This window comes from Solanum tuberosum, unplaced genomic scaffold (genome assembly GCF_000226075.1).
Source record: "Solanum tuberosum cultivar DM 1-3 516 R44 unplaced genomic scaffold, SolTub_3.0 scf00469, whole genome shotgun sequence".
Lineage (NCBI taxonomy): Eukaryota > Viridiplantae > Streptophyta > Magnoliopsida > Solanales > Solanaceae > Solanum > Solanum tuberosum.
In genome coordinates, this window is record NW_006239395.1 from 154,478 (window position 1) to 180,773 (window position 26,296).

General features: G+C 33.3%; 4 protein-coding genes and 1 pseudogene across 6 annotated transcripts; 4 read left to right on the forward strand and 1 right to left on the reverse strand.

Annotated features, from left to right (window-relative positions):
• The first annotated feature begins 588 nt into the window (after positions 1 to 588).
• On the forward strand, positions 589 to 2,837 carry LOC102594752 (sec14 cytosolic factor-like). Its single transcript, XM_006363983.2, has 6 exons — positions 589 to 726; positions 1,235 to 1,490; positions 1,830 to 1,866; positions 2,003 to 2,120; positions 2,429 to 2,539; positions 2,642 to 2,837. Exons 1-6 carry the CDS (start codon positions 655 to 657, stop codon positions 2,768 to 2,770), a joined length of 723 nt encoding a protein of 240 aa, XP_006364045.1. The 5' UTR covers positions 589 to 654; the 3' UTR covers positions 2,771 to 2,837.
• A 1,527-nt stretch (positions 2,838 to 4,364) lies between these two features.
• On the forward strand, positions 4,365 to 8,785 carry LOC102595088 (SEC14 cytosolic factor-like). Of its 3 annotated transcripts, XM_015303759.1 has the most exons (7): positions 4,898 to 5,159; positions 5,394 to 5,649; positions 6,361 to 6,397; positions 7,278 to 7,395; positions 8,064 to 8,174; positions 8,276 to 8,333; positions 8,611 to 8,785. In XM_015303759.1, the coding sequence occupies exons 1-7, from the start codon at positions 5,088 to 5,090 to the stop codon at positions 8,637 to 8,639; spliced, it is 681 nt and encodes a 226-aa protein (XP_015159245.1). In that variant the 5' UTR covers positions 4,898 to 5,087; the 3' UTR covers positions 8,640 to 8,785. The 3 variants fall into 3 exon arrangements, with proteins under 3 accessions (XP_006364047.1, XP_015159245.1, XP_006364046.1); XM_006363985.2 differs by lacking the exons at positions 4,898 to 5,159; positions 8,611 to 8,785 and adding an exon at positions 4,365 to 4,626 and having other exon boundaries at positions 8,276 to 8,511; XM_006363984.2 differs by lacking the exon at positions 8,611 to 8,785 and having other exon boundaries at positions 8,276 to 8,511.
• Positions 8,786 to 9,468: 683 nt separating this feature from the next.
• Positions 9,469 to 13,261, forward strand: LOC102595628 (SEC14 cytosolic factor). The gene is made up of 6 exons (XM_006363986.2): positions 9,469 to 9,801; positions 9,966 to 10,221; positions 11,525 to 11,561; positions 11,899 to 12,016; positions 12,735 to 12,845; positions 12,998 to 13,261. Exons 1-6 carry the CDS (start codon positions 9,730 to 9,732, stop codon positions 13,124 to 13,126), a joined length of 723 nt encoding a protein of 240 aa, XP_006364048.1. The 5' UTR covers positions 9,469 to 9,729; the 3' UTR covers positions 13,127 to 13,261.
• A 1,504-nt stretch (positions 13,262 to 14,765) lies between these two features.
• On the reverse strand, positions 14,766 to 19,400 carry LOC102595968 (SEC14 cytosolic factor-like; annotated as a pseudogene).
• Positions 19,401 to 21,078: 1,678 nt separating this feature from the next.
• Positions 21,079 to 25,599, forward strand: LOC102596301 (aspartate-semialdehyde dehydrogenase). The gene is made up of 7 exons (XM_006363987.2): positions 21,079 to 21,793; positions 23,470 to 23,556; positions 23,663 to 23,707; positions 23,806 to 23,901; positions 24,021 to 24,122; positions 25,044 to 25,198; positions 25,287 to 25,599. Exons 1-7 carry the CDS (start codon positions 21,197 to 21,199, stop codon positions 25,366 to 25,368), a joined length of 1,164 nt encoding a protein of 387 aa, XP_006364049.1. The 5' UTR covers positions 21,079 to 21,196; the 3' UTR covers positions 25,369 to 25,599.
• The last annotated feature ends 697 nt before the right edge of the window (positions 25,600 to 26,296 follow it).

Sequence of the window (26,296 nt, forward strand, 5' to 3'; positions counted from 1 at the left end):
TCTTTTTTACCCTAATTAGCAAGTTTAAAATTCACCAAAAATTAAACTTACTCCTCTTTAAATATTAAATTCTTTCAAGAAAGAATTTCTTGAATAATTTAATATTTAATCTTGAAATGGGTCTATTCCTAAATTTCTAAAATAGTTTCCATCATTTTTCATCATTTTACTGTAACTATTTTTATTCACCATGTTGGATATTTAAGTTTGCAAAAATGGTGGCTGAAAATGGGAAAGAAGAAGAAAAAAATAATTAAAAAATCGACTAAATAGGTATTTCACGCGCGTTCAACAAGTGTATTACACTCACTATGTCATGTAAGCAAAAAGTGTCAAAATGACACAGCGAAACCCTACATGAGGTGTCTAAAATGAACATCATCCACTTGAGGTGCCTAAGTGAAATTTCGTGTCAAATTTAAGGGGCCACCAATGGGTTAGCCCAACAAAATATCCACACCAAACTATCTCTTCCCTTCTATTCCATAACTTGGTCCATCTATACATAGTTCGGCCATTAATTGCCATTTATTTGATTTGACACTTTTTAAGTTCCCTATTTTTTATATTTTTTTTTCACTTTGTGTATTTATTTGTCTTCTCTTTTCACAAAAATCATTCTTTTGAAGTTTGGGGGGGAAAAGAAAACTGAAAATGGACAGAAATCAAGAAATTGCATTGACACAAATGAGGAAATCAGTTGAAAAGCTTGGATCCTCCACTGAAGTGAGAAAAAATGACCCCCATTTTCTTATTTTAGTGTAAAGTTCAAATCTTTGTACTGATAATCAGTTCTTTTTTTAAAAAAAAATTGACCCCCTTTTCTTCTTGTAGTGTAAAGTTCAAATCTTTGTACTAATAATCAGTTCTTCTTTAGAAAAGAAAATGCATAATACAAAAACTTGTTTAAGTCGACCTCAATTGACATCTATGTGCTCTAACTTTGATTTGCATAACCAGACACTTAAATTTATATAAAATTAAACAAATAAGTATATTCGTCTTATGTGATGTCGTACGTGACAATTTAGTGTCCTGTGTAGCCTCCTACGTGTATTATGTCACTTCATATAAATTTAACTGTCTATCAAAAGTTTGAGGGTATAGATGCTAGTTGAAACCGACTTAAGGGGTATATTTATGTATTATGCCTAACGAAAATCCTCCATTTTTTCCTATTTTAGTGTAAAGTTCAAATCTTTGTACTGATAATCAGTTTTTGTTGTTGTTGTAGAGTTATGGAGAGAAGACATTGATGAGGTTCTTGATTGCAAGATCAATGAACCCAGAGAAAGCTGCAAAGATGTTTTGTCAGTGGAAAAAATGGAGGGCTGAAATGGTTCCAATTGGGTACATTACTGATTCTGAAGTTGCAGATGAATCAGCAGCTGAAAAAGTATATTTACAGGGATTGTCCAAGAATGGGTATCCTGTTGTGATAATCAAACTTAGCAAACATTTTCCTTCCAAGGATCAAGTACAATTCAAGAGTAAATTATTTTCCCTTAAGAGTAACAGTTCTTTTTTGATGCTCTTGTTCTTGGCTAGTCCATGACTGTTTATCTTGTTTGTGTTTTTTTATGAGAAATATTCTGGTTGGTTCTCTCAATGATGCCTTTTTATCTTTTATTGTCCTGCTAATGGGCCATTGGTCAAGTTTAATTAGACAATCTTGTGTGGTAAGGTTTGCGTACACTCTACCCTCCCTAGACCCCACTTTTGTGGGATTTCACTAGGTATGTTGATGTTGTAGTCTCTCCGTTTCTATAGGATGTTAATGATTACTCTTAACTATAGTGCTAGTATTGACACATTCGCCTCTTATGCAGAATATGTGGTTCATCTACTAGACAAAACAATTGCAAGGTATCATTTTCATTCAACCATGTTTATGTACTTATCAACTCGTGGATTCCTCAGCTATTTGTCTATCGAAATATGTTTTTTATACTGAGAATCATGGTTCTGTTTCTAACTTGGACCTCCTTTGTGCTCGTTTCAGTTCGTTCAATGGTAGAGAAATAGGAAACGAGAAACTTATTGGAATTCTTGATCTCCAGAATATTACCTATAGCAATGTTGATGTTCGTGGAATGATCACTGGTTTTCAGTTTTTACAGGTAATCCCTTTGTCGTTCTATAGTGCGCAAACCATTAGTATAGAGACGCACATAACCAGTGTTAAATTTTGATCAAAATTGTTGCTCTTCTTAAGTTCTTGAATCTTGATTTGGACAAATGAGGAGCAATCTATGTCGCCCGAATTTTCTAAAAATGATGAGGCACCCGTGGAAAACCCTCCACAAATGCACTCCTTTTGGAGGATCTGACGCTGGCGCACACCCAATGACATTGGAATGCTAATATATATAGTTCAGTTCTTTATATTGATTCTGCCAGCTACATTTCACACAGTTTCTTTCTACAGGCATACTACCCTGAGCGCTTAGCTACTTGTTACCTTTTACACATGCCACAATTCTTCGTCACCATATGGCGATTTGTTTGTCGCTTCCTTGATAAAGCAACTCAACGGAAGGTACGTCAGTGTGCATAATTGCCCATCGCGTGATGTAACGCTTAACAAAAATGTGTGTTTAAATGCATAGTCTTTTGTTTCTAATATCAAATCACTACACAGATGAGGATTGTCATGAGTGAAGAACAGAAGCAAGAGTTCATCCGAGAGGTCGGTGAAGACGTCGTACCGGAGGAGTATGGAGGGCGCGCTAAACTTGTACTTTTGCAGGATGTTGTTGTGAACTACTAACACAAACACAAAGTAGAGGAATAATAGAAATGTGAAATAAGATGAGAAAGAATAGCTTCATAAACATACTACTATTTATGTTGCTAAAAGTTTTACATCTTGTTTACTTCTAGTCATACCAGATGGGCTGTGGCCCGTACTGAGCACAGGCTCAACATGTTTAATTCTTATTAAAAAAAAAAAAAACTACTTAATTACACAAACATAACAACATAAATCTTACTACTAGTTTAGAAGTTAATTATTAATCTTCTCGTGCTTGGATATCTAATTATGCTTGAGACGTAACTGAATTCACACTTAAAAGGAGGACCAAAAGCTTGTGAATAGATAATAAATAAAAATTTGCGTGCTAAAACTTCTTTACGTTGGTCATTAATATTTTTAAATAGATAAATTGGCTTTTTAGGTAAGTGATTAATGAGGTTTGACTTATTTAAGCCTATATCATAATCACAATTTGAAATTTCAAATTACACTTTTTAGATAATTTGAAATTTGAAATAACAATTTCGAATCATATATCCTAGAATTAATTTGAAATCATGTCCAAATGCCTACTAATAATAATATATAATATTGTTCACACTTAAAAATTGGACATAATATTCGATAATGTCTTTGCCACATATATAGAAGGAGACTTTTCATATTTTCATTAGCTAAACGGAAATCCATACCACAGCAATAATAAAAACCGTCTTAATCTGAAATAAATTAGATTATTTTTATATTACTAAAAAAAAAAGGGATAGTTAGATCAACTTTATTGTATGTGTCTGAGTGTTGGCAAATCAAGAAATTTTATCTTTAGAAAATGCATGTTGTGGATGTTGAGATGAATGTGTGATCATACTAGGAGTATTATAAATGAGGATATTCGAGATAAGGTGGGTGTGACCTCTTTGGTCGATAAGATGAGCAATTAGACTAAGATGGTTTATACATCTGAAAAAGAGAAGCATAAACGCACCAATGAGAAAGTGCGAGAAGTTGGTTATAGAGCGTACGAAGAGAGACAGAGGTAGGCTGAAAAAGTATTGGAGAGAGAGGTGATAAGACATGATATGAGGCGACTTCAAGTTACTAAAAATATGACCCTAGATAGGAGGGTGAGGAGGACTCGTATTATGGTTAGTAGGTTGTGTTGCTTAAGGTGACCAGTGTTAGTGATGATACTAGTTATATTATTGTAGTTCTTGTTTTTTATTTTTATCATTGTTTATTATTATTTTTTAATACTAATCTACCCTAATATGTTGTTTATAGCATTTCGATTATCACATGATTTTATTGTTGTTTTAGTTACTTTTGCACTATTTTATTTTTTGATCTCTCTTCATTGTCTTCTTCTCCTTTATATCAAGATTGTTGCACTTGAGACGACAGTCTTTTAGAAACAGTTTCTCTACTTTCATGAAGCAATGGTAAGGTCTGCATAGATTTTAACCTTTTGAGATCTCATTTATAAGATTTTACTGAGCAACGTTGTGGATAATTCTAAATAAAAGTGAAAAATAAATTTTATAATAATAATATTAAAGAAATAATAAAGGAAAATTCAAGAACAAACAAATCAAATATCATATCCACAGACACCACTCTTCTTCTCTTCTATTCCATGAGCTTGGTCCCTTTCGACATGTTTGGGCCAAACAGTTTGGCCATTAATTGCCATTAATGAGACACTCTTTTAAGTTTTCTACTAACTTTTTCTCTTTGTGTATTTCTTTCCCAAAAAACCATTCTTTTGAAGTTTGGGAGGGGGGAGAAGAAAACTGAAAATGGACAGAAATCAAGAAATTGCATTGGCTAAAATGAGGAAATCAGTTGAAAAGCCTGGATCTTCCACTGAAGTAAGAAAAAAATTACCCCATTTTCCCTTTTTAGTATAAAGTTCAAATCTTTGTACTGATGATAATCAGTTCTTTTAAAAAAATAAATGATCCCCTTTTTCCTCTTGTAGTGTAAAGTTCAAATATTTGTAGTGATTATCAGTTTTTTTTTTTTTTAAATGACACCCTTTTCCTATTTTAGTGTAAAGTTCAAATCTTTGCACTGATAATCAGTTCTTTTTTAAAAAAAACAATGACATCAAGAACAAACAAATCAAATATCATATCCACAGACACCACTCTTCTTCTCTTCTATTCCATGAGCTTGGTCCCTTTCGACATGTTTGGGCCAAACAGTTTGGCCATTAATTGCCATTAATGAGACACTCTTTTAAGTTTTCTACTAACTTTTTCTCTTTGTGTATTTCTTTCCCAAAAAACCATTCTTTTGAAGTTTGGGAGGGGGGAGAAGAAAACTGAAAATGGACAGAAATCAAGAAATTGCATTGGCTAAAATGAGGAAATCAGTTGAAAAGCCTGGATCTTCCACTGAAGTAAGAAAAAAATTACCCCATTTTCCCTTTTTAGTATAAAGTTCAAATCTTTGTACTGATGATAATCAGTTCTTTTAAAAAAATAAATGATCCCCTTTTTCCTCTTGTAGTGTAAAGTTCAAATATTTGTAGTGATTATCAGTTTTTTTTTTTTTTAAATGACACCCTTTTCCTATTTTAGTGTAAAGTTCAAATCTTTGTACTGATAATCAGTTTTTTTTGTTGTTGTTGTAGAGTTATGGAGAGAAGACATTGATGAGGTTCTTGATTGCAAGATCAATGAACCCAGAGAAAGCTGCAAAGATGTTTTGTCAGTGGAAAAAATGGAGGGCTGAAATGGTTCCAACTGGGTACATCACTGATTCTGAAGTTGCAGATGAATCAGCAGCTGAAAAAGTTTATTTACAGGGATTGTCCAAGAATGGGTATCCTGTTGCTATAATCAAACTTAACAAGCATTTTGCTTCCAAGGATCAAGTTCAATTCAAGAGTAAATTCTTTTCCCTTATGAGTAAAGCTCCTTTTCATTTCTTTGTTTATAGTTAATATTGCATTCTGATGTTCTTGGTTAGTCCATGATTGTTCATCTTGTTTGTGTTTTTTTTATGAAATATATTCTGGTTGGTTCTCTCAATGATGGCTTTTTATCTTTTATTGTGGACAAGTCCTTAATTTAGACAATCTTGTAGTCCCTCTGTTTCAATTTGTTAGTTTGGTTTTGATTTGAGACGGTGTTAAAGAAAGTAAAGAAGTGTTGTGGTCAATATACCAAAATGTTTTTTAATCTTGTGATTTTAAAGATGTCACGTGCAAAGTTAAAACTAAAAAGTTGCCAAAAAAGTAAAGAGACATTATATTTTGAACGAACTAAAATGGACGGTAAGAAAACAAATTGAGACAGACTTGGAGTTCTTGTGAAATTTGAACTCCGTGATAGTAGTTATTTTTCAATGTTATGACTGAAAAGTGGCCAGTGAACACTATTTCAAACTTGATACCTGATACCTCTCAAAGGGAATATCCAGTAGGAAAAAGACATGCACCCTATCTCTGGTAATATAATGAATGATTATTTTTTTTGGGGGGTGACTAGTAAGGGGATTTCTTGAATAAATCCTTCTCAATTCTTCTTCTTTCTGTAGGATGCTAATGATTACTCTTAACGATTAAGTTAGTATTGACACATTCGCCCCTTATGCAGAATTCGTGGTTCATGCACTCGACAAAACAATTGCAAGGTATCATTTTCATTCAATCATGTTGCTCTTTGACCAGTTGGGAAATTGCACATTAAGTATAACTTGCAAAGTTTTTGACATTTACTTTGTTTTATGTAAATCAAAGTGTCTGTTTTGAGTAAGGGGTCATATGGTAGGATGCGTTAGAAAAAATATCTTTGTGTATTACTAATACATCTTATTCAACACTATTCTTGTACATCCTACCAAACGACCACTAAGTGATTGAGAGAAAGAAGGAAATGAGAGGTTTGTGCTGATATTTCTACACAGAGGGTGGGGTGGGGCCGTGGGGGGAGGGGGTGAAGGGAACTTGCACTAGAAAGTTTTAACATCATTTACAATTGCTTGTGATTTGAGAGAAATCAAAGCATATGTTTGACTAGAATATTGTATGAACAGTCTTGTTATGATGGTGCTTTGTTGGGCATCATTTTCCCTACTATTCTATACCGCTCAGGAGATTGTGTGTGTGCTTAACTGCTTATTTGGGATTGTAGATCCTTTTAGGTGCTACTTTTCTGTTTTGTTGTCTTGTCGCTCTGATATCTGTCTTTTCAATGAGGCGCGAAGTAATGACGGAAACTTTCATCTTGTTCTTGTCCAAGAAATGATGATAACAATGAACTGCTTAGTGAGGTAAATGCTACTAATGAAGAGGATTGCCTTAACAAGAAAGTGTAGAGGAATTACATCTCTCCTGTTATCTGATGCAATAGATTTGACACTACAGTATAATGTAACCTGGAAAATTTATCTTTTGGAGGTTTTGTGACTTCGACTCGCGGGTTCCTCAGCTATTCCTCTCTCGAAATTATGTTTTTTGTACTGAGAATCATGGTTCTGTGTCTAACTTGGACCTCTTTTCTGCTTGTTTCAGTTCATTCAATGGTAGAGAAATAGGAAATGAGAAACTTATTGCAATTCTTGATCTCCAGAATATTACCTATAGCAATGTTGATACTCGTGGATTGATCACTGGTTTTCAGTTTTTACAGGTAACCCCTTTGCCTTTCTAAAGTACGCAAACCCATTACTATAGAGACGCACATTACCAGTGTTATGAAAATATACACTATAAGACAGTTCAAAGAGTCAAGACTAGCGGCTTAGTAGAAGAACTCACTAGACAGGCTTTGGTTTGCTTGCACTATGAGACAATGTTGCTCGGACTCTTCAAACATACTGTCGTGTGTGTGTCTGATCCTCCAAAAGCTATGCTTTTTTTGGAGAATCCGACATGGTTGCAGTAACATTTTTGGAGGGTCTGAACAACATAGTTATGAGGTGTCATTAATGTAACGTAATAGTTTGGATATGCTCTACTAACTTAAAATCTCCGAAAATTTTGGTCAAAATTGTTTCTCCTCTTAAGCTCTTGAATCTTGATTTAGACAAATTAGGACCAACCTCTGTTGCTTGGACTTTCTAAAAATGATGTGGCACCCGTGGCAGACCCTCCAAAAATGCACTACTTTTGGAGGATCTGATGCTGATGCGCAGCTAAATGATGACATTTTTTAGAAGTCCGGGTCACATAGGGAGCAATAAACTAAACAAATTGCTGAAGGCCACATTGGAATGCTGATATAATGTTCATTTCTCTATATTTCTGTGTGTTATTTTGATGCTGCTAAGCTACATTTCACACAATTTCTTTCTACAGGCATACTACCCTGAGCGCTTAGCTACTTGTTACCTTTTACACATGCCACAATTCTTTGTCACTGTATGGCGATTTATATGTCGCTTCCTTGATAAAGCAACTCAACGGAAGGTACGTCAGTGTGCATAATTTTCCATCCAATGATGTAACGTTTAACAAAAATGTGTGTTTAAATGTATAGTCTTTGTTTCTAATATCAAATCACTACACAGATGAGGATTGTCATGAGTGAAGAACAGAAGCAAGAGTTCATCCGAGAGGTCGGTGAAGACGTCTTACCGGAGGAGTATGGAGGGCGCGCTAAACTTGTACTTTTGCAGGATGTTGCTGTGAACTACTAACACTAACATAAAGTAGAGGAATAATAGAAATGTGAAATAAGATGAAAAAGAATAGCTCCATAGACATACTACTCCACTATTTATGTTACTAAAAATTTTACATCTTGTTTACTTCTAGTCATACCAGATGGGCTGTGGCCCGATCTGAGCACAAGCCCAACATGTTTAATTCTTATTTATTAATTAATCCACTCTATATTTTCAAATAATTATTTACTATCCAACTATTCAATAATTTTGTACTAAATTTCAAGTGAGATACATTACTCCTTGGGGTATGTATTTGTGCTGTACCAATGATATATCTAGTGTGTATTTGAGAATGTACTTGAATTATGCATGTTATAGCTAATATGTAATATAGATTCATGTATCTATTGATTCTGCTTTGTATCTAATCATGTACTTGATTGATATTTGTGGTATATCTGAATATCTATTTATTGTATATTTGTGTATCTAAACTCATATATCTTGTCAAGTTTTAAAATGTCTCAATAACATAATACTAATAATTACCATTGTGAATCCTAGATATAATGAAATTCCAATTAACAGAACGATATACACAATTAGAAATTGAAGAAGAATTATATGGAAGACTACCTAATGCTCGAAATAATGGAATTTTTTTTGGAGAATTAAAAAAAAAAAATACATTTCAGGATATGCAGAATCATACGACGAGTAATTTACTCCTAGATTAGTGCGTTTCAATTACATTTCAATTTTAGATACACAAAAATAATATATCTTGTTTACATATATCTGAGATACATGTATTTGAATACGCAAGACACATATCTGACGAACAAAATATTGTACGAATTGTAATTTCGAAAACTTAAGTGGATAGACATGTACTTATATTTTCTTTTAAATATTGAGACAAACTAAGAACATGTAACTGATTACCAAAAAGTTACATCTTAGTCTCAAATAAATTGAATTATTTTCACATCTATAGTTAAGTTAATTTCACAAAATCATCTACTAAATTAAAAAATTTAATAATAGTAATAATAACAATAATATAAAAAAAAAATAGTAAATGGAACTTCATTAACAAACAAATCCAACTGTCATAAGCCACACCGCTTCTTCTGTTCAACTCCATTACTTCATTGGTCTTCTCCCTCATGTTTCGGCCATTAATATCTACTTCTTTGATTTGACACAATCTTTTGAGTTTTCTAACTTTTTCTCTGTGTCTTTCTTCCCCCAAAACATTGAACTTTATACTTTTCAGAAAAAAAAAATCAGAGTGAAATTTTTCTTCTCCTTCCACAAAAACCACTTTTTAAGTTGGGAAAAAAACCTGAAAAATGGACAGAAATCAAGAAATTGCATTGACCCAAATGAGGAAATCAGTTGAAAAGCTTGGATCTTCCACTGAAGTAAGAAAAAAATGACCCCCTTTTGCCTCTTTTAGTGTAAAGTTCAAATCTTTGTACTGATAATCAGCTCTTTCTTAAAAAAAAAAAATGAACCCCTTTATCCTCTTTTAGTGTAAAGTTCAAATCTTTGTACTGATAATCAGTTTTTTTTGTTGTTGTTGTAGAGTTATGGTGAGAAGACATTAATGAGGTTCTTGATTGCGAGATCAATGGACCCAGAGAAAGCTGCAAAGATGTTTTGTCAGTGGAAAAAATGGAGGGCTGAGATGGTTCCACTTGGTTACATCTCTGATTCTGAAGTTGCAAATGAATTAGCAGCTGAAAAACTTTATTTGCAGGGATTGTCCAAGAGTGGACACCCTATTGTGATAGTCAAAGTTAACAAGCATTTTCCTTCCAAAGATCAAGTTCAATTCAAGAGTAATTTCTTTTCCATTAGAGTAAAGTTTATTTTATGTTTTTATATCCTGTTGACTTTTGAGAGATTATAAGTGTTGATGATTGGCCAAGTTTTTTGGAGAAAATAAGTGTTTTTGCGAAGTAGCAGAAGCTGAAAACATTTTTGAAAAAGACACTTTTCAAAATATGTTATTTTAGAACTTGGCCAAACATGCAATTCTCATATATTGCATATTGATTTTCTTGTTTCTTGGTTAGTTCATGAATGTTTATCTTGTTTGTGTTCTTTTGATAAGAAATATTCTGGTTGGTTGCCCCAATGATGCCTTTTTATTTTTTATTGTCTTGCTAATGGGCCATAGGACAAGTTTTTAATTTAAACAGTCTTGTAGTTAGTTGTTACTTTCTTGGACTTGACTTCTTGTCGTTGGGCGATCACTTGATACATGGACTTTTTTTATACATAGCTACTGTCATGGAGTTACCGCGAAATTTGAAACTCCATGACAATAGTTATTTTTCAAAGATATGACCGAAAAGTGGCCAGTGGACGCTATCTCTAACCTTGATATCTGATAAACTCCCAAAGGGAATCTCCAGCAGGAAAATAGTTTACTTTCAAGCACTTAACTAATCCTTGTGATCAATAATATATTATTGAAAGGGATACTATGTGTAAGGATGATTGATTATGTTTATTTAATTATAAGTTGCTTTGTGGAGAAGCTGTGAGGATACACACTACTAACTAATATCTAACCAGCTGCAATGTTTAAAATAAAACAAAACTGATCCATAATATTGGATATCTGCAAGAAGAGGTGGCAAATGGCCTGAATGAATCAAACTTGAGTAGATGAATGCACGTCAAGTTAATAAACGGTTCATGATCCAATCAGGATAAGTTTGCTTGGATCATTTAGGTTGGGTCAAGGTGGTCAAATAATGGGTCATAGGCTAACCATACTTTAGGTGAACTTCCTACTTGGTGAAATGAAAGTAAAAAGGGTTATGCAAAACTCTTAAATTCCGAGAAATTCTGTTTTTTTCTATTAAGGAACATTTGCCAATGCATGTAAACGGACAAACATCAACGATCTGAAGTGTTTATCAAGTTGCAATCTGGTAAATGATTCATTTACCGTATCTCGTTCTCTCACATGCACCCTAGCTATCTATCTCTGATAATATGAATGACTTTTTTTGTGGTGACTGGTAAGGGGATTTCTTGAATAAATCCTTCTCAATTCTTCCTTCTTTCTGCATGATGCTAATGATTTCTTTAACGATAAAGTTAGTATTGACACATTCACGTCTTATGCAGAATTCGTCATTCATCTACTAGACAAAACAATTGCAAGGTATCATTTTCATTTAACCAAGTTGTTCTTTGACTATTTGGAAAATTTCACATGAGGGATAACTTCTAAACTTTTTAATATTTACTTTGCTTTACTTGAATCAAAGTTTCTGTTTTGAGTAAGTGATTGATAGAAAGAAGGAAATGAGAGGGGTTTATGCTGATATTTGATGCAATAGATTTGACACTATTGTAAAATGTAACCTGGAAATTTTATATTTGGGAGGTTTTGTGACTTTGACTCGAAGGTTCATCAGCTATTCCTCTCTCGGAATATGTTTTTTGTACCGAGAATCATGGTTTTATTTCTAACTTGGACCTCTTTGTGATTGTTTCAGTTCATTCAAAGGTAGGGAAATAGGAAATGAGAAACTTATTGCAATTCTTGATCTCAAGAATATTACCTATAGCAATGTTGATACTCGTGGATTGATAACTGGTTTTCAGTTTTTACAGGTAACCCATTTGCCGTTCTATAGTATGCAAACCATTAGTACTGAGACACACATAGCCAGTGTTATGAAAAGATACATAAATCTTGTACCATGGACAACGTTATACGTCTCTTGTCAGCTATAAGACAAGAGTCGAGATTAACGGCTTAGTAGAACAACTCACTAGACTCTTTACGTAGGCCGTAGCTGGTATTGAACTCTCACATTTGAGCTATAGTTAAGGCTTTGGTTTGCTTTCACTATGAGACAATGTTGCTCGGACTCTTCAAACATATTGCCGGGTGTGTGTCTGATCCTCCAAGCGCTATGCATTTTTGGAGGATCCGACATGGTTGCGGCAACATTTTTGGAGGGTCTGAGCAACATAGCCATGAGGTGTCCCCTTGATGTAATGAAATAATTTGAATATGCTCCACTAACTTAAAACCTCCGAATATTTTGGTCAAAATTGTTTCTCCTCTTAAGCTCTTGTATCTTGATTTAGACAAATTAGGACCAATCTATATTGCTCAGACTTTCTAAAAATGTTGTCGTATCCGCAGCAGACCCTCCAAAAATGCACTACTTTTGGAGTATCTGAAGCGCACCCGATGACATTTTTGAAGAGTCCAAGCAATGTACTGAACAAATTGCTGAAGGCCACACAGGAATGCTGATATATTCTTTATATATATTAATGCTGCTAACTTCATCTCATCTCACACAGTTTCTTTCTACAGGCATACTACCCTGAGCGCTTAGCGGCTTGTTACCTTTTACACATGCCACAATTCTTTGTCACCATATGGCGATTTATTTGTCGCTTCCTTGAAAAGGCAACTCAAGAGAAGGTACGTCCGTGTGCATAATGTTCCATCTTGCAATGTTACATTTTACAAAATGCACGTTTAAACGAATAGTCTTTAACACTAGATCAACTTCTGCAAACTTGATCATTTTTATAGTACTCTCCAACTGTTTCTAATATCAAAACACTATACAGATGAGGATTGTTACAAGTGAAGAAGAAAAGGAAGAGTTCATCCGAGAGGTCGGTGAAGATGTCTTACCGGAGGAGTATGGAGGGCGCGCTAAACTTGTACTTATGCAGGATGTTGCTGTGAGCTACTAACACAAAGTAGAGGAATCTATAAATGTGAAACAAGATGAAAAAGAATAGCTTCATAGAGATACTATTTATGTTACTAAAAAAGCTTTACTTATTTAACCTTAAGTCATATACTAGATGGGCTATGGCCCGTACTGAGCACGGGTCCAACATATTTAATTTTGGAAAAATTATATAATTAGACATACTTCACTACTATATATATAACTATTATCTATAGTTTTAAAATATTACGTATCTTATCACTAATTAAGAGTTTTTTACTATATATTGAAGAAAATATACTTAGATACATGTATTTTTTTTACCAGATACACAAAAATAGGGAGAGAGGCGAGAGAGATTCGTTTGTATTTTAGATACATGTGATTCACACTAGATATATGTATTTGTATGTATCAAGAGTGATTTATTTGGGATACTAGATAAATGGGAGATTGGTGAGCGAGATGGAAGAGAGGCGAGGGAGATTTGCTATGTATCCCAGATTTATGCGAATCTACTTAGATACAATGTATTTAGAATAAATTACACATAATTTTGATCTCATGTATTTGAGATAAATGTATTTTGATGTATTTGGAGGCACCAAAATTTGACAAGAGACATAATATTGCGAACGAGAGTGTATCTAAGTAATTAGCTCCTAAACTAGTGGGATATATGTAAGTTCCCATTTAATTTTCATGTAAAAAATTTATGTGCTTCTGAGATAATACTCATAATAATACAATTAAAATAGTTTAACCTCAAAAAAGTGCCTTAGTATTTTGCATCATAATTTCAAATTTCAAATTATCTAAAATTGATGATTTTAATTTTTTTTTTAATATAAAATCTGATTCATAAGTTTATATTTTGTAAAAAAAAAAAAAAAGCACTTATAAATTTAAATTTAAATCAATTTGATTTCATATCCGCACGTCCAAACGGACCCTTAAAAACATGGATGATGGAGCTCACTGCCTGCAACATGCCAACAACTAATGATACTTGAGTCATAGTTGACTTTTTGAGTTCATTACTACCAATCAAACAAATAATAATGAAGTAAATAAAAAAGTTGGGGTATTTCACTATAGGATAAAGCAATATAAATGTTGTTTTAAAACATATCAGTCAAACATGGGGAAATGTATGATTAATTTGCATTGAATTATAATATTAAAATTATTTTTCTAGTATTTTAGAGCTAAATTTATGATGAAGACAATAGTGGGTGCCTAGGGAAGAGGGACCAAATTTAAAATAAATAAATAAATATGTGACATTCTTTTTTAAAATTCCTTTATTTTTTAGGTAACCAACACACTAGGGCTTATAATCAAATTGTATCCAAATACGTAACTATTTATTTATAAATTTAGTTTTTAAAAGTTTATCAGCTAATCTAAACAAGTCCTACATAGACCATTTCTCTATATTTTCTGCTGGAATAAGAATGTCTAATAGGACCTAAAAAAAACTCATAGAATACGTAATTGTAAATTCAATCAATCACTTGGAAAGAGTCAGGTTGAACTATGGTTAGTTGAGTATCACATAAATATTTCTGGATTTTATTATAGTATGCATAAATAGTATGCATAGTATATAAACAAACATTCGAACTTGACTTCAAGTGACAAGTAAGCACTCCAACTTTGAGAGTGCAATGTCAGAACGCTCCAACTTACAAAATGAATATCTAAAACACCTCCAAAATTTATGTCACGTCAGGGTCAGATGTCCATGAGACAATGGGGACGAGTTGGAGTGTTTAGTTGCCAATTGAGACCAGTAATTGAAATGTCTCTCAAAGTTGGAGTGCTTACTTGCTAGTTGAGGTCAAACGTGAGTGTATGTTTATGCATTATGCCTAATTAGTATGTCTGTGAAGCTATTCTTTTTCATCTTTATTTCACATTTCTATTATTCCTTTACTTTGTGTTAGTAGTTCACAGCAACATTCTGCAGAAGTACAAGTTTAGCGCGCCCTCCATACTCCTCTGGTAAGACGTCTTCACCAACCTCTCTGATGAACTCTTGCTTTTGTTCTTCACTTGTAACAATCCTAACCTGTGTAGTGATTTGATATTAGAAACGAAGACTACATTTAAACGTGCATTTTTGTTAAACGTAACATCATCCTATGGGCTATTATGCACATTGACGTACCTTCTCCTGAGTTGCTTTATCAAGGAAGCGACAAACAAATCTCCATACGGTGACAAAGAATTATGGCATGTTTAAAAGGTAACAAGTAGCTAAGCGTTCAGGGTAGTACGCCTGCAGAAGGAAACTGCGTGAAATGTAGCTTAGCAGCATTAATATAACACACTGAATATAAAGAACTGAATATTATATCAGCATTCCAATGAGGCCTTCGATCAATTTGTTCATTTTATTACTCCCTATGTGGCCCGGACTCTTCAAAAATGTAATCAGGTGCGTGTCAGGGTCAAATCCTTCAAAAATAGAACATTTTTGGAGGGTTTGCCACATGTGCCATATCGTTTTTAGGAAGTCCGAGCAACACAGATTGCTCCTAATTTGTCTAAATCAAGCTTCAAGAGCTTAAATGGAGCAACAATTTTGACCAAAATATCCAAACTATTCGTTACATCAATGTCATCTCATAGCTATGTTTCTCAGACCCTCCAAAAATGCTGCCACAACCATGTCGGATCCTCCAAAAGAGCATAGCTCTAGGAGGATCAGACACATACCCGACAGTATGTTTGAAGAGTCCGAGCAATATTGTGTCATAGCTCAAGCAAACCAAAGCCTTAACTATAGCTCAGATGAGAGAGTTCAATACCATCTGCAGCTACATACATAGTCTAGTGAGTTCTTCTACTAAGCCGTTAATCTTGACTCTTTGAACTGTCTTATAGCTGACAAGAGACGTATAACGTTGTCCATGGTACAAGAATTATGTATCTTCTCATAACACTGGTTAGTAGTTATGTGTGTCTCTATACTAATGGTTTGCGGACTATGGAAAGGCAAAGGAGTTACCTGTAAAAACTGAAAACCAGTGATCAGTCCACGAAGATCAGCATTGCTATATGTAATATCCTGGAGATCAACAATTCCAATAAGTTTTTCATTTCCTGTTTCTCTACCATTGAACGAACTAAAACAAGCACAAAGAGGTCAAGTTAGAAACTAAACCATGATTCTCAGCACAAAAAACATTTTTGGAGAGGGAAAATATGAAACCGGTGACCAACCACACACATTACGAGGCTTCTATTGTTTCACCAGATGAAAACTACAAGCTAAATTTCCTAGATCCAACGTGATAATCCAATGTTTTTAACCAAATGAAACTCTGCTCCGGTGAAGATATGACCCTTAGGCCTAACTCAACCCTGACCGTAGAATTGCTCAAGTTCATGTGAGGACACCACCAGCCCATTCCCCCAACAAATATAGGACTCTAAACACCAAAAGATAAATTTGACAGGTTACATTATACAATAGTGCCTATAATATACGACGTAACTAGTTTCTATTCTCTTCTATGCTTGTACCTGTTCATATCCTTCCAATCCTCTTGTTTAGATATCAGTACGTGGACAAGTCAGAGAAGAAAGTACTATCATTACTTTGTTCCTCACTAAATAAGACAGATATCAGAGTGACCAAAACAACAAAATATAAAAGTAACATGTAAAAGGATCTACAATCCCAAATAAGCGTGAACACACAATCTACTGAGCGGTTTATCTCGTTTTCAGAAATGAGAATAGTAGGAATATAACGCCCAACAATTTTCCAAATGGTAAAAGAGTAACATGATTGAATAAAATGGTACCTTGCAATTGTTTTGTCCAGTAGATGAACCACAAATTCTGCACAAGAGTTGAATGTGTCAATACTAACTTTATCATTAAGAGTAATCATTAGCATCCTACAGAAAGGCGAAGTAAGAATTGAGAAGAGTTCGTTCAAGAAAAGCCCTTACCAGTCACCACCAAAAAAATTCATCTACATTACCAGAGATAAGGGTGCATATGAGAGAAAAAGATACAGTGAAACGAATCATTTAACAGACTGCAACTCGGTAAAACACTATAGATTGTTTCTCTTTTTTGGTGCTTTAGCAATGTTACTTCATAACTCAAAAAAGTATTTTTCGGAATTTAAGAGTTCCATATCCCTTTTACTGTCAAAAACATTAATTTATTGCATGCAAGAGTAAGCCATTGATGCAACCAACCAGAACTTTAATCATCTAACTACTCAAAAAGTCAGCCATTGAGGCAACCAAACAGAATATTTCTTGTCAAAAGAAAACACAAACAAGATAAACAGTCATTGACTAGATATGCAAAATATACCAAAATCCCTTTTAATCTTGTCGTCTTAAACATGCCACGTGGAAAGTTAGGATTAAGGAGCTGCCGAAAAAGAAAAGAGTCATTCTTTTTTAAAGGGAATAAAACGAAAAGTAACACAAACAAATTGAAACGGACGGAGTATTTGTTTATGAACTTATGATATCGAATCTCAGGATATGATCTACCGACTTCACGTTATTGTATATTTTCAATGTCTTTCTGTTTTTTCCTATCAAATCGTCACGCTAGCTGTATGTATGGCCACTCATACAAAAATTCTAGCACAACACTTCAATCATTCAACTACACAAACAGAAAGAACATTGTTAAGGCACCAAAAAGAGCAACAATCTATAGTGTTTTATAGCTAGCTACTCAAAAAAGGCATCAATGAGGCAACCAACCAGAATATTTCTTATCAAAAAAACACAAACAAGACTAACCAAGAACAATAACAACAAAAAATGCAATGTAGTGAATGAAAAAAGAACCTTTACTCTTAAGGGAAAAGAAATTTACTCTTGAATTGAACTTGATCCTTGGAAGGAAAATGTTTGTTACTTTTAATCATCACAACAGGGTGGCCATTCTTGGATAATCCCTGCAAATAAATTTTTTCAGCTGCTAATTCATGTGCAACTTCAGAATCAGTGATGTACCCAAGTGGAACTATTTCAGCCCTCCATTTTTTCCACTGACAAAACATCTTTGCAGCTTTCTCTGGGTTCATTGATCTTGCAATCAAGAACCTCATTAGTGTCTTCTCTCCATAACTCTGAAACAAAACAAAAACTGATTATCAGTACAAAGATTTGAACTTTACACTCAAAGAGGAAAAAGGGGGTCTTTTTTTAAAAAAAAAGAAGGGAAAAGGGTCTGATATACCCCTCAACTTTGTCATTTAGAGCTGATATACCCCTCGTTATGAAAGTGGCTCATATATACCCCTACTTATATACAAATGGCTCACATATACCCTTTCCCTCTAACGGAAATGAAAAAATAATAATTTTAGTTTCATTTTTTATTATTTTTTTTGAAAAAAAACTATAATCCCATACGGGTATATAAAAAAAATATAATCCCATATGGGTATATTTAATCCTCCTCAAACACACACACACATATATATATATATATATATATATTTTGTTGTTGACTAATTTAGATTTATTATTTTGATGGTCAAATTTATTTATGTTTCACTAATATTCTTGTAAAACTTATTATAGATGACCAATTTTTTTTTCTTCAAATACAAAAATTAAATTACAATATAGACAAAAAAGAAACTGCTTTAAATTAAAATATAGCCACAAAAAAATAGTTTTAAATTTTTTTCTTTACACTAAGGAATGAAAGAAAAAATAAACTAAGAATAAGAAACTAAAATAATGAAAATCAAAGAAGTCAAAAAATAATTTATGTATGAAAAATATTGAAATATACCTTGAACTTTGCTAGAAGAATCCTATATACCCCTAAATGATTTTAAAAAAAATTATAAGTAAAAAATATAAGTTTAAAATTAATTTTTTCACTTCCGTTAAATGAAGGGTATATGTGAGCTCATTTTGTAACGGTAGGGATATATGTGGACCGTTTGTATAACGGTAAGGGTATATATGAGCCACTTTCATAACGAGGGACATATCAGCTCCAAATAGCAAAGTTGAGGGATATATCAGACCCTTTTCCCAAAAAAAAAATAATCCAAACTGATTATCAGTGCAAAGATTTGAACTTTACACTAAAAGGGGAAAAGGGGGTCAATTTTTTTCTTACTTCAGTGGAAGATCCAAGCTTTTCAACTGATTTCCTCATTTGGGTCAATGCAATTTCTTGATTTCTATCCATTTTTAGTTGTCTGCTTTTTCTTTTTCTTTTGCAATTCAAAAATAATGGTTATTTTGAGAAGAGATGACAAAAGGGTACAAAAGCTGATGATGATGGAGTTGACAAAAGGGGATAGTAAAAATGTTACCTTTAAACGGTTATAGAACCATTAAAATATTGGTTTATCGATTTTATAATCGATTTGGTAGTTGGTTTAATAGTTGAGATTTCACACACACACAAAAATCACTTGGAAACAAGATGGTCAACCAAATGAACCATGTTCATGAATTGGCCAATTGCATTTTGCTTAAAAATAAATATTGACACTTTATGGAATAATCGAGAGTTTGAGAACATCATATTTAAAAGTATGAAACTAAATCAAAAGTCAAGACTGTATATACTAATGGTATAAATATAATTTATTAATTTATTATTGAATTATTGGTTAACTTGCTAAGAACCGATAATATGATATAAAAAAATAAATCAAAACTATTATCAAAATCGCTAATTTATGTGACATAATTTTCTTTTTAATTCGTTCTAAAATAATGTCATTTTTATAATTTAAAATTAACTTTTAAAATCTCTTTTATAATCATACAAATAATTTAAAAAATACTTTAAACCATAAATTTTAAAATATTTTTATGCCAAGTCAAATAAATCATATAAAATAAAACATGAGTAGCAATAAATGGCTGAAACATGGGGGAGAAGAAGAGGTATGGCTATGACAGTTAGATTTGTTTGTTTATGAATTTCCCTTTACTATTTCTTTTTTATATTATTGTTATAAAATTTGTTTTCACTATTAGTTTATACAATATGATAATTTTGTGACATGAGCTTAAACGTGATGTTAAAGCAATTCAATTTATTTGAGATTATTAAGATGTACTTTTAAATTTCAAAATGTATTTTCACTATTAGTTTATATAATATGGTAATTTTGTGAAATGAGCTTAAAAGTGATGTTAAAACAATTCAATTTATTTGAGATTATTAAGATGTACTTTTAAATTTCAATAAGTTATTTATTTTGAGGGACAAAAATTAAATATCAACCCAAAATAAGAATAAAATTTCATAAATGAGGTTTGATGGGATTGAATGTATATTAGGACTGTTCAAAACAGAATCAAAATTAATAATTTGAATTGGAAAAAAGTTCTTGATTTAGCAGTTTCAATAAAAATTTTGATTTTTTTTAATTATTGAATTAACGATTCTCAACGGTTTGAGATTTTTTTTAACCAATTAATCGATAACCCAATAGTAAATTAAATAATTATATAAAGTCCTTGTCTTAGAGTTTAATTTCATACTTTTATTTTTGATTATCTCAAGCTCTTGATTATTCCACAATGTGATAGTATTTGTTTTTGGGCAAGATGCAATCTGTCAACTCATATGCATGATTTTTCACCTTGTCTTTAAGTGAATTTCAATGATTTCTTTTGTGTCAAATCTTGACGGTTAAATCGATAACCTAATTAATAATGGTCGATGATCAATAAGCAAATATTTTAATAATTTAATAACGATTTGACATATCTACAAAACTGATAACCAATAAATCAAATCGATAAAGTTTAAAACTAAATAGAACCAACAGACCTAATGTACACAATTCTTATTATTAATCTTTTAAGATAGAAAGATTATTTTCGAAAGATGCTCGATTAAGCACATGAATGCAACACAAAATAAGAACAAAAGTGCAAATGACCCTTTGCTTACTTGATTTATTTAATTGGCCCAATTTTAAACCTTTTTTTTTTTTAAATCTTAATAAAACCCTACCTAACTAATTACATTAGTTACAATTTTTGCTTCTTCTTCAACTGACATTTCTTCAATCATTTTCCGCCGCCATTCACCGCCGCCCTTCACCGGAAAAATGAACTCTCCGGCACTTTCTCTCCGTCACAACCATTTCCTCAATGGCGGCTCCGCTCTGGCATCCGGCATTCGTCTACCACGCTCAATCTCTTCTTCTTCCACCTCCTCTTCCCCTTTCCGTGTCCGTATGTCTCTCCAGGAAAACGGCCCATCCGTTGCCGTCGTCGGAGTTACTGGCGCCGTCGGTCAAGAGTTTCTCTCCGTTCTATCTGACCGTAACTTCCCTTACCGTTCTATTAAACTCCTTGCAAGCAAAAGATCAGCTGGAAAATCGATGAAGTTTGAGGAACGAGATTATACTGTTGAAGAACTCACTGAGGATAGTTTTGATGGTATAGATATTGCATTGTTTAGTGCTGGTGGTTCGATTAGTAAGAAATTTGGACCTTTGGCTGCTCAAAAGGGAACAATTGTGGTGGATAATAGCTCCGCTTTTCGAATGGATGAGAATGTGCCTCTTGTGATTCCAGAAGTGAATCCTGAAGCTATGGCACATGTCAAGCTTGGTTCTGGAAAGGGAGCACTTATTGCTAATCCGAATTGCTCTACTATTATTTGCTTGATGGCTGTTACTCCTCTCCATCGTCGTGCTAAAGTGAGAGTTCAACTTTTTCGTGTTATTCCTAGTACATTTAAGAGATCAAAAGTTAATCTATATGATACATTTTATGTGACGTAGTTTGATTAACAATGCGTCTTTTTTCCCGAACTGCATTGACCTGTTTTTCCTTGAGCTGAGGGTCTATCGGAATTGAGATCACACTAGGATTGTTGTTGTTATTGTTTAAAGAACAATGAGCTTGTGGTCTAAAATGTTACTGTATATAACATTTGTGTGTCTAAAGATTTGTTTTTTATTATAAAATTTGGAGACTTTTTGGTTTAAACAACACTTAATTTGAGAATTAGATCATTTGTGTGCGTTTAGTTTGTTTAGAGATTTGTTTGGCGTAGTGGCGTAGAGAATGCCTTTTTGGAGTACAATTTGAGAATTAGATCTTTCATATCCTTTGGAGTATGATGATAAAACATGCAATGTGAGGCAAAAAAACAAAAGAAAAAGCACTAGGTGATTTCATCCATCTACCTGAACCTTGGTGGGTATTATTACGTGGTGCTTGTATTGGTGGGAGGTAGTAGATACTTGGTAGAATAGTCGAGATGTGCACTGGTCCATCATAAAAGAAAATGTGAACAATGTACAACTTGTGGTAATTGTTACTCCAAATTAGCTGGGGTCGGTTTGTGAAGTTCTTTATATTCATCCTGCTCTATCTACAACTGAATTTAGAGGATTCATCATAATTATATTTTTTCTGGGATTTGCGGCTATATTTTGCAAAGTGGAATAAAAGTAGTTTTCTTTCCTTGCTTATAAAAAAGAAATCAATTTATAGCACCGGTGTGCATATGGATGATCACAAGGTTTAGACTTTGGCTATTTTTATATGAAAATAGAAGATTGAATTTCTTTTAATCTATGGATTGGATATTGGAAGTGGATGATTGTTAGGTACTTAGGATTGCAATAATTTTACTTGTTTTACCTGTATCTTGATTCTGTTATACTTTTGTATTGATTTTCCTGTTCGAAAACTTGACCGCACCTTTGCAAAGCCCAAAAGGATCTCTCTTTTGTTAAAAGCTTACAGTGCAATCTTGGTATGGACGTCATTAATTTTCTCCAAACTTGTCAACTCATGTTTTGTTTGTTGAAAAGAGTCAAGTATTGAAATCAGAAAAGAAAGAGTTTGACATGTGACAAACAGTGCAAATGAGTGATGTGGATAAGAAAGAAATCACAAAATAAAGCATTAGAATTCTTACATGGAGAAAGCAGTTAACTGTGTAGATAATCTAAACAATCACTAAGTAGATTAGTCAATTAAAATGCCAGAAATGCAGACTAAATACGGTTATATTCTGCTCACCCATGAAAGAATTCTCTAGCGAGTAATAGTTTTCAAAATAACTAAGATGGCACTGTTAGATAGGAATGGATGAGAATATTTAGAAGGACTTTACCACACAATAATACACTTCTGTTTTTGTTCTTTTCTGCTGTAACATGAAACTTGAGTGAAAATCTTTTGGTAAGTATATGCTTAATCAACATTGAATTTTTTTTCCATTTTCATTGACATGTATTTCTCTTACACATCCGTTTCCATGGTAGTTGTGAAGACCTTCAGAGTTTCGATCAACCATTATTAGTTTAAGAACCAAGTCAGTTCACTTTTACTCATCTTGTGTAGATATGCACATTTCCAGGTCAAACGCATGGTTGTTAGTACATATCAGGCAGCTAGTGGTGCCGGTGCTGCTGCAATGGAAGAGCTGGTGCAGCAAACTCGTGAGGTTTTTACTATGTTTCCTCTATTTTCCATGGTTTAATATATCTAGTGATATTAGGTCTACTAATTAATTCTCTCAATGATTTGGATTTTTGTATGTTGCCTACTAGGTCCTGGAGGGAAAAGAACCAACCTGCAATATCTTTAACCAGCAGGTCCCGTCTTGTGATTTACCTTCTCAATGCTCAGTTTGTTTCTTCGATAACAGATGAATGCAGTGCCATCTGATTGTTTCTTTTACAAAATTATGCAGTATGCTTTTAATCTTTTCTCACATAATGCACCTATTCAACCCAATGGATATAATGAAGAGGAAATGAAGCTGGTCAAAGAAACAAGAAAAATATGGGTAAGTATACTTGTTAAAACCTTGGTACTCAATGCTCATGCCTGATCCTAGAGACAACAATAAAATAATTGCGCATCTATTGTACCACCTACTAACCCACCCATTCTGCTTGTTATCAGAGTGACAAGGATGTCAAGGTTACTGCAACATGTATACGTGTTCCTGTTATGCGTGCACATGCTGAGAGCGTGAATCTTCAATTTGAGAATCCCCTCGATGAGGTAGCCTTTGCTAAACTTGCAGCAAATCCCCTTTGTTATTTATCTTCCTGTCCTGACAAATGATTCCTCTGTGTTTTTATACAAAGTGATTCCTTTCTAACTTCAGTTTTTTTAAGACATTGAACTTGTGTTTATTTTGTTCTGGAATGCGTAAAAGTTGTAATAAAGTAGATCCAATAGCCAAAAGGTCCAGGTTCGTGTAGCGCAGGCTGCAGTGCAAAGAAAAAGATGTACTATCAATTAGTAATGACATGAAGATTAAAAAAGAAACAAAAGATCCTTTAAATAATCATATCCAATAGTCCCATTCAGCACATCATGTTTTTGTTTGTGCATTCAAGTGGCGTTGGACCACAGTGATATTTGAAGTCCTTGCATAGTGGTTGCCACAAATAGCAAAGTTTGTCACATGGGGATATTGTGAAATGTCTTGGAAGTTGGCTTATTTGCTAGAAGCATCTATTTGATGAGTTCAATCCTCAATTGAATGATGCAATGGGATAGCTAAAGCTACTTTACGAAACCATAAATTTTAGCTTTACTATAATCTTGTGTTAACATAACGTAACCATGAGAAATCTTGCAGTCAGAAAATTCTGCCAATTTTCTGCTAGTAGAGTCAGTCATGGTAAAGAAAGATGAAAATAAGAGACATGACTCCTTTTTTACTAGTATTGGTGGATCTTGGAGATGTTTGTGCACTACAGTATTACAAAGTTTAACACCGACATTGACAAGTTTCCACGATCCATTTAACCCATTTAGCTTCTAGCAAAAGCTTTTTAAGGTTTCAATTAAGTATGTTCTTTGTGGATTTTCAAAAAAACAAAAAAAATCACATATCAAGAGATGTTATAAGCATTCTTACTTTCCCATAACCTCCAATGTAAATTGCTTTAAGTTTTTTTTCTAACTGTGCAGAATACTGCAAGGGATATTCTTAAAAATGCACCAGGTATAGTTGTAGTCGATGACCGTGCAAGTAATAGATTCCCAACCCCACTTGAAGTTTCCAATAAAGATGATGTTGCAGTTGGGAGAGTACGACGTGATGTTTCCCAAGATGGAGATTATGGGTAAAAATTTGGTTTATATGCAAATGTTATCTCTAAATGCTTTACTTCCTTTCCAGGACCCCAGAGCTAATGACTTCTTTTTATATAGGCTGGACATCTTTGTTTGTGGTGATCAAATACGCAAGGGAGCCGCCCTTAATGCTGTCCAGATTGCAGAAATGCTGTTGTAGATTTGCGATATAGCACCCCTAAAGGTTCTAATTTTGGCTCAAATATGAGAGACAGAGAACCTTAAAGGTAGTCGCGTATTCCTCCAGCATTACATTTTGCTTGGTGTGATTTGGGAATCCTCATTTACATTAGTCGAGTTCGTTCTAGTTTGAAGAGAGATTTTGCTTCAAACTCTTGTTTCTGTGAAACTTTTGTTATTATTTATAATAATCTTGTTGTTGAGCTGGTGAGTCTTTCATATTTTAATTTCCAGTATTCTCCCATTTCACAATGGGCCCTAATCAATAATCAACAAGTCCTTGCTAAAGAGATCCTTTGTCTGGCGAGGATTGTGTGTACACTGTCTTACCCCTACCTTCATATACTCATTTGTGGGAGTACACGGGATATGTTGATTTGTTTGTTAAAACCAAGAAATTGTAACAAATAATAAACTAAAAGATATCAAATCCTAAAATGGTTTTATCAAAAGAACAAAAACATGTAAAATCCCCAAGTTAGTCACTATCACTTCATTCTATAATTTTTATTTGTTATGTTTTAAAATATGATATGATATTTTAAAGACTTATATGAAATGATTTGACTTGCACATCCAATGCATATGATGAAAAATTAGTATCATTATATGTACAAATACTTAAAAGTATAATAGCAATGGGGGAAATTATTGGATTAACTTTTGATTAGGGGTGTTCACGGATTTGTTTGGGTCGGTTATTGGTCAAAATCAAAATCAAACCAACTTAATCGGTTTTAAAATTATCAAAACCAAACCAAACCAAATATAATATACATTTATCGGTTTGGTTGTTTTCGGTTTTGGTTTGGTTTGGTTCGATTATTAACCATACATAAAAATAAAAGAAACAATTCATTCAAAATGTGAAAAAAGTGACAACAATCCATTCAAACGAAAAAATAGTT

Bases quoted from the DNA above. Each gene is read 5' to 3' on its own strand.
- LOC102594752 (XM_006363983.2), top strand. From the start codon at position 655: ATGGACAGAAATCAAGAAATTGCATTGACACAAATGAGGAAATCAGTT. The intron at 1,491-1,829 runs GTAAATTATTTT...CCTCTTATGCAG, and splicing joins GGATCAAGTACAATTCAAGA to AATATGTGGTTCATCTACTA. The intron at 2,540-2,641 runs GTACGTCAGTGT...ATCACTACACAG, and splicing joins ATAAAGCAACTCAACGGAAG to ATGAGGATTGTCATGAGTGA.
- LOC102595088 (XM_006363985.2), top strand. From the start codon at position 4,555: ATGGACAGAAATCAAGAAATTGCATTGGCTAAAATGAGGAAATCAGTT. The intron at 6,398-7,277 runs GTATCATTTTCA...TGCTTGTTTCAG, and splicing joins CTCGACAAAACAATTGCAAG to TTCATTCAATGGTAGAGAAA. The intron at 7,396-8,063 runs GTAACCCCTTTG...TTCTTTCTACAG, and splicing joins CTGGTTTTCAGTTTTTACAG to GCATACTACCCTGAGCGCTT.
- LOC102595628 (XM_006363986.2), top strand. From the start codon at position 9,730: ATGGACAGAAATCAAGAAATTGCATTGACCCAAATGAGGAAATCAGTT. The intron at 12,017-12,734 runs GTAACCCATTTG...TTCTTTCTACAG, and splicing joins CTGGTTTTCAGTTTTTACAG to GCATACTACCCTGAGCGCTT. The intron at 12,846-12,997 runs GTACGTCCGTGT...AACACTATACAG, and splicing joins AAAAGGCAACTCAAGAGAAG to ATGAGGATTGTTACAAGTGA.
- LOC102596301 (XM_006363987.2), top strand. From the start codon at position 21,197: ATGAACTCTCCGGCACTTTCTCTCCGTCACAACCATTTCCTCAATGGC. The intron at 23,557-23,662 runs GTTTTTACTATG...GTTGCCTACTAG, and splicing joins TGGTGCAGCAAACTCGTGAG to GTCCTGGAGGGAAAAGAACC. The intron at 23,902-24,020 runs GTAAGTATACTT...GCTTGTTATCAG, and splicing joins AAGAAACAAGAAAAATATGG to AGTGACAAGGATGTCAAGGT.